A 5,188-nucleotide genomic window follows, 5' to 3' on the forward strand; every position below is an offset into this window, starting at 1 on the left:
GGGGATGGGTGGGGAAGGAAAGTGGTAGAGGAGGGAAGGAGACAGGAAGGAGACAGGAAGGAGACAGGAAGGAAAGAAGGAGGGAAGAAAGGAGGGAAGGAAAGAAAGAAGGAAGGAGGGAAGAACAAATGAACAAAGGAAAACTAGGGCGATGGAGGTGGTGAATGTAATTCTTTTCAAACCACCAAAAGTTACCAGCTTGTTCCTTCCAGTCTAAACTAGCTCTTCCAGAGGAAGGAATGAGGCTGCTGTTCTAAAAGAGGTCAAATGAAGAGAAGCTCAAGCCTCTTCATACAGATCTATAAACAACTGGTGCCCCAGCATGATCGGTGGTGCCCCAGTATGACCATAGCTTTAAAGCTGAAACAGGTTAAAGAGTTAATTGCAGCAGGTAGATCCCTAGTTGAACATACATACCTATAAGGCGGTGAGCTGGCAGAAATGTTAACGTGTCGGGCAAAATGCTTAGCAGTATTTCGTCTGCCGTTACGTTCTGAGTTCAAATTCCGCCGAGGTCGACTTTGCCTTTCATCCTTTCAGGGCTGATAAATTAAGTACCAGTCACGTACTGGGGTTGATCTAGTCGAATAGCCCCCTGCCAAAAAGTTTCGGGTCTTGTGCATAGAGTAGAAAAGAACATATATACCCATACAACTAGATCCAGAAACTCTGTGCACCAATGAAGCAGACAAGAGAGAGACAGCATCTCAACATTGACAAAGAAGAGATAAATCACCATCATCATTTAATGTCTGTTGTCCATGCTGGCATGGGTTGGACAGTTTGACCAAAGCTGGCAAACTGGAAGGCTGCACCAGACTCCAGTCTGATTTGGCATGGTTTTTTACGGCTGGATGCCCCTCCTAATGCCAACCACTCTGAGAGTGTAATTGGTGCTTCTACATGCCATTTGTGTGACACTGGTGTGCGTTTACGTGTCACTGGCACAAGTGCCAATTTGTGTGACACCGGTATCTGCCACGACTAAGATTTTGCTCAGCTTGATGGGTCTTCTTCTCAAGCATACAGTTTCCATCTACCAAATTCACTCACATGGTTTTGGTTGGCCTGAAGCTATAGCAGAAGTCACCTGCCCAAGGTGCAACACAGTGGGACTGAACCTGGAACCATATGGTTAAGAAGCTTCTTATCACACAGCCAAGACCTTCGAGAGTTAGTTGAATGAGGGCAGTGATCATTATAGTAATAAGATACTAGTGTAAAATTTTGGGGCTTTACTTTAGTTGGAAGAGCAGTGATACTGACTTTTGCAGACTCGTCCAGAACAACACTGATCATAAAGACATATTATGACAGGTAAAGAAAAAATATATAAATTAAAATGAGAATATCTGAAAAGAACTCAACAGCTCTCTCAAACGAGAATATAGATTGGTGTGTAAAATTATGAATATATGTGAGTATACTGTAAGGTGTTAATATGCATGTATAATACATAATATAAGGGAGGTAATCAGAGAAAGACTTGAAAGTGCATGTAAGATCGTAATGCTTCAGGTGAAGTGAAGTAAATGTAACAAGTACCAGAATCCTTGTCCAGTACCGGATCGATCCCAAAATCTAACCAGCTCTTGCTAGTCACGAGGCCAAACATCCCTGAAAATTACATCTGAATCCATCCAGTGGTTCTTGAGATATTGTGTCCACGGACAGACAAAGAAACAAACACAACTGAAAACAATACCTCCGCCTTTGCTAAGGCAGAGGTAATTAATAAATAAATAAATAAATAAATAAATAAATGATGCTTACCATGTCATCAAGATCTTCTTCACGGCTGTAACGAGCATAATCTTTACGTAAGGTCCTCATAAGGATCATACTGACAAGGCCAACCAAAAAGATCACCATCATGAAAGAATTGAAGATACTGAACCAATGAATCTAAATAGAGAAAAGCAAAATTATACTTTTAATGAATTATAGATGGTGGGTGGAGATGGACAGACAGACAGACTAGAGTGTAATAATATTCACAGAGGACACAAAGAAATACAGAGCTTGACAGGTAAACAACAAAACCTTATTGTCTCAAGTCCAGGGACTCGTAGGGACAGTTCCCTGATTTTCATGGCTTATAAGAGACCAAAATCACAACATTCTCTCTAAATAGGACAACAGTCTGTCGCAGAGTTATGCATTTATATCTGAGTGGAGTGGAGCGACATGAAATGAAGTAAGGAATAAAAAGTTTTGAATGGTACAACAATGCACTATAATACAAAAAATGGACTGTATACCTGTAATTTAGTTATCCATAGTCTGATATTTCGGAATACAATTCCTTCTTCAGATATTCTTAGATGGAGTCGCTGGAAAACTGATTATAGCAACAACTCCATCTAAGAATATCTGAAGAAGGAATTGTATTCCAAAATATCATCAGACTATGTAAAGACATTTGAGCGAGATCGTTGCCAGTGCCGCTGAACTGGCTCCTGTGCAGGTGGCACGTAAAATACTATTTTGAGCGTGGCCGTTGCCAGTACCATCTGACTGGCCTTCGTGCAGATGGTACTGGCAACGGCCACGCTCAAAATGGTATTTTACGTGCCACCTGCACAGGAGCCAGTTCAGCGGCACTGGCAACGATCTCGTAGATTTTCAATGTCGGATGCCCTTCCTGTCAGCACCCGTCACCAGTTTCCAGGTAAGGTAATATTTCCTCACAGCCAGACATATTTTTGTGGAAGATTGGAAATGAACATTGCTTGCATAATGGTGATGCTTGTTTACAACCATCAGGTGATGTCAAGATAAACACACAAAGTAGAAGACACTTGCCCAAGGTGCCATGCAGTGGAATTGGACCCAAGGCCACATGGTTAGAAAGCAAGCTCCTTAACTATTACATAGTCACACCTGTGCACCATCATCATCATCATCATCGTTTAATGTCTGCTTTCCATGCTGGCATGAGTTGAACAGTTTGACTAAGGACTGGCAAGCCAGGAAGCTGCACCAGGCTCCAATCTGATCTGGCAAGGTTTCTACAGCTGGATGCCTTTCCTAATGCCAACCACTCCAAGACTGTAGTGGGTGCTTTTTACATGCTGCTAACACAGGGGCCAGTCAGGTGGCACTGACATCAACCACGCTCAAATGTTGCTTTTTACATGCCACCAAGCATGGGTGCCAGTCAGGCAGCAATGGCATCGGCCATGACTATGATTTCACTTGACTCAACAGGTCTTCTCAAGCACAACATATTACCCAACGATTGAAGGGTACTTCTAAACAGGCCAGTTATACGACACTGGCATCGGTCACGGCTACAATCTCACTTGGCTTGCCAGGTCTTCTCAAGCACGGCATATCCCCAAAGGTTTTGGTCGTTTGTCAAGCACAAAATAATTCCTCTCGTTCAAACAATTAAATCATTAAAACACAATATAAATCACAGTCAAAAAAATCTGAAAATGAAAAGCAAAAGACCCACTTATACAAAATGGGTTGAGAAGTAACAAAATAATAGAATTAAAAGAAACTTACTCGATGTTGGAAAAAGCTGGGATCCAAGTATTTATCAAACCTATCTGCAAACTTAATGGATGATGGGATCCATTTTACCTGGGATGAAAGCAAAATGGAAATCATTAAGAGACACAAAATGAAACAATTCAACACAAGGCTATTCATTACAAGTAAATATGTAACCAAGCTGTACAATCAAAGTGTATGAGTGTACATCTACACTTTTTGTCATAGCAACAACTTTATGGCTCACTAGATGAGATTCAGAGCACATTCATTCAGTATACAACATTAGCAATAAGTAATCTCAGTGATATAGAGAGGAGTTAAGCTGGAAGCCAGGAGGAGAAGGTGAGCAGTGATTTGGCCACCTCTGCTGACCCACCAACAGGAGGCTGTTATGGTTTAGGGTCGAAACACCAAATGATCATTGTATACCGTTTGATGACATCAGTTCCTCCTAACCAAAACCCCACTTACTTCATTGAGTGGAAAAGTAACACCTTCTAAATATTATCTCTTAGTATCAATACTGATGCTAATACATATTTATTTTAGAAATAGGAAGATGTAACAACTTGGCCTTACCTGGTAAGTGAAGGTTAACTTAATCTTAGGTTCAAGCTTCACCTTTGACTCGCTCGTCAGGTTTACATCAACTATTTGTTTCCCATTGTAGCCAATGTCAAACTTCTTGTGTGTCCAGATGTAATAGGTTTCACCACCTTCACCAATCTCTCCAACAATACCTAGGAGTAGAACAGTTGAGCATTAAAGAGAATTACCTGAAAACCGTTGCTGAATATCATCATCATCATCATCGTAACATTTAAATTAGAAACGGAGCAAGAGTGTTTACAAAGTCACTCAGCATGTTAGAAATGGCAGCTAAATCACCAGTAAATCACACACCCTACCATCTGAGAATGAAAAGATTCATTGGCTGTCTGGAAAAGTAAGGGGGGACCCTTTCTTTTAGCATTTTTTACTTGTTTCTGTTATTGGGATGTGACAGTGCCAGAGGACAGCCTTAAAGGGTTTTAGTTGAACAAATCGACCCCTGTAATTATTTGTCTCTATTTAAGTCTGATGCTTATTCAAACGGTCTCTTTTGCCAAACGGATAAGACACAGTGATGCAAACAAACCATCAGCAGTTCTCAAGCAGTGGAGGAAGGAAAAACACACACATACAACACAGGCTTCCATACAGTTTCTGCCAACCAAATTCACTCACCAGGCTCACCAGGCAATGGTCAGGCCAGGGATATAATAGAAGGCACTTGCTTAAGGTAAGATGCTATGCAGTTGGACTGAACCCAAAACCACATGGTTGCAAAGTGAGCTTCTTAACCACTCAACCATGCCTGTGTCAATGGCTGCAATGTCACTGATCATGAAGCCAACCCATCAGGACTGACCTGGGGTTAACAAAACTATCATAGTAAGCTGAAATTTGAACTTAATTGTTTTCTTTGGCTAAACATGGATTTGTTGGCAACCCACTTAAAAGATTTCAGAGAACAGCTGCCAACTTCAGATTCAATAAAAACAAAATTTTCTTCCTAATATATCAGTTTCCATTTCCATCTTGAAACCCTGTCGGATTAAACTAATCCCCAACATATCAGATAACAACCGAAAAAAGGAGAGGGGAAAATTTGAAGGGAAAGAAATTAAAATACATGAATACA

The 5,188-nt window shown here is 40.9% G+C and overlaps 1 protein-coding gene across 1 annotated transcript in view; it reads right to left on the reverse strand.

Annotated features, from left to right (window-relative positions):
- The window catches only part of LOC106882708 (transmembrane 9 superfamily member 3), a 51,597-nt gene that overhangs the window by 14,688 nt on the left and 31,721 nt on the right, over positions 1-5,188 (reverse strand). Inside the window, exons 4-6 of the mRNA XM_014933472.2 lie at positions 4,084-4,244; positions 3,514-3,591; positions 1,774-1,905 (exon numbers count right to left, since the gene is read on the reverse strand). Coding sequence (XP_014788958.1) covers positions 1,774-1,905; positions 3,514-3,591; positions 4,084-4,244 — 371 coding nt within the window. The remainder of the gene's footprint in view (positions 1-1,773; positions 1,906-3,513; positions 3,592-4,083; positions 4,245-5,188) is intronic.

This window comes from Octopus bimaculoides, chromosome 9, assembly GCF_001194135.2.
Source record: "Octopus bimaculoides isolate UCB-OBI-ISO-001 chromosome 9, ASM119413v2, whole genome shotgun sequence".
Classification (NCBI taxonomy): domain Eukaryota; kingdom Metazoa; phylum Mollusca; class Cephalopoda; order Octopoda; family Octopodidae; genus Octopus; species Octopus bimaculoides.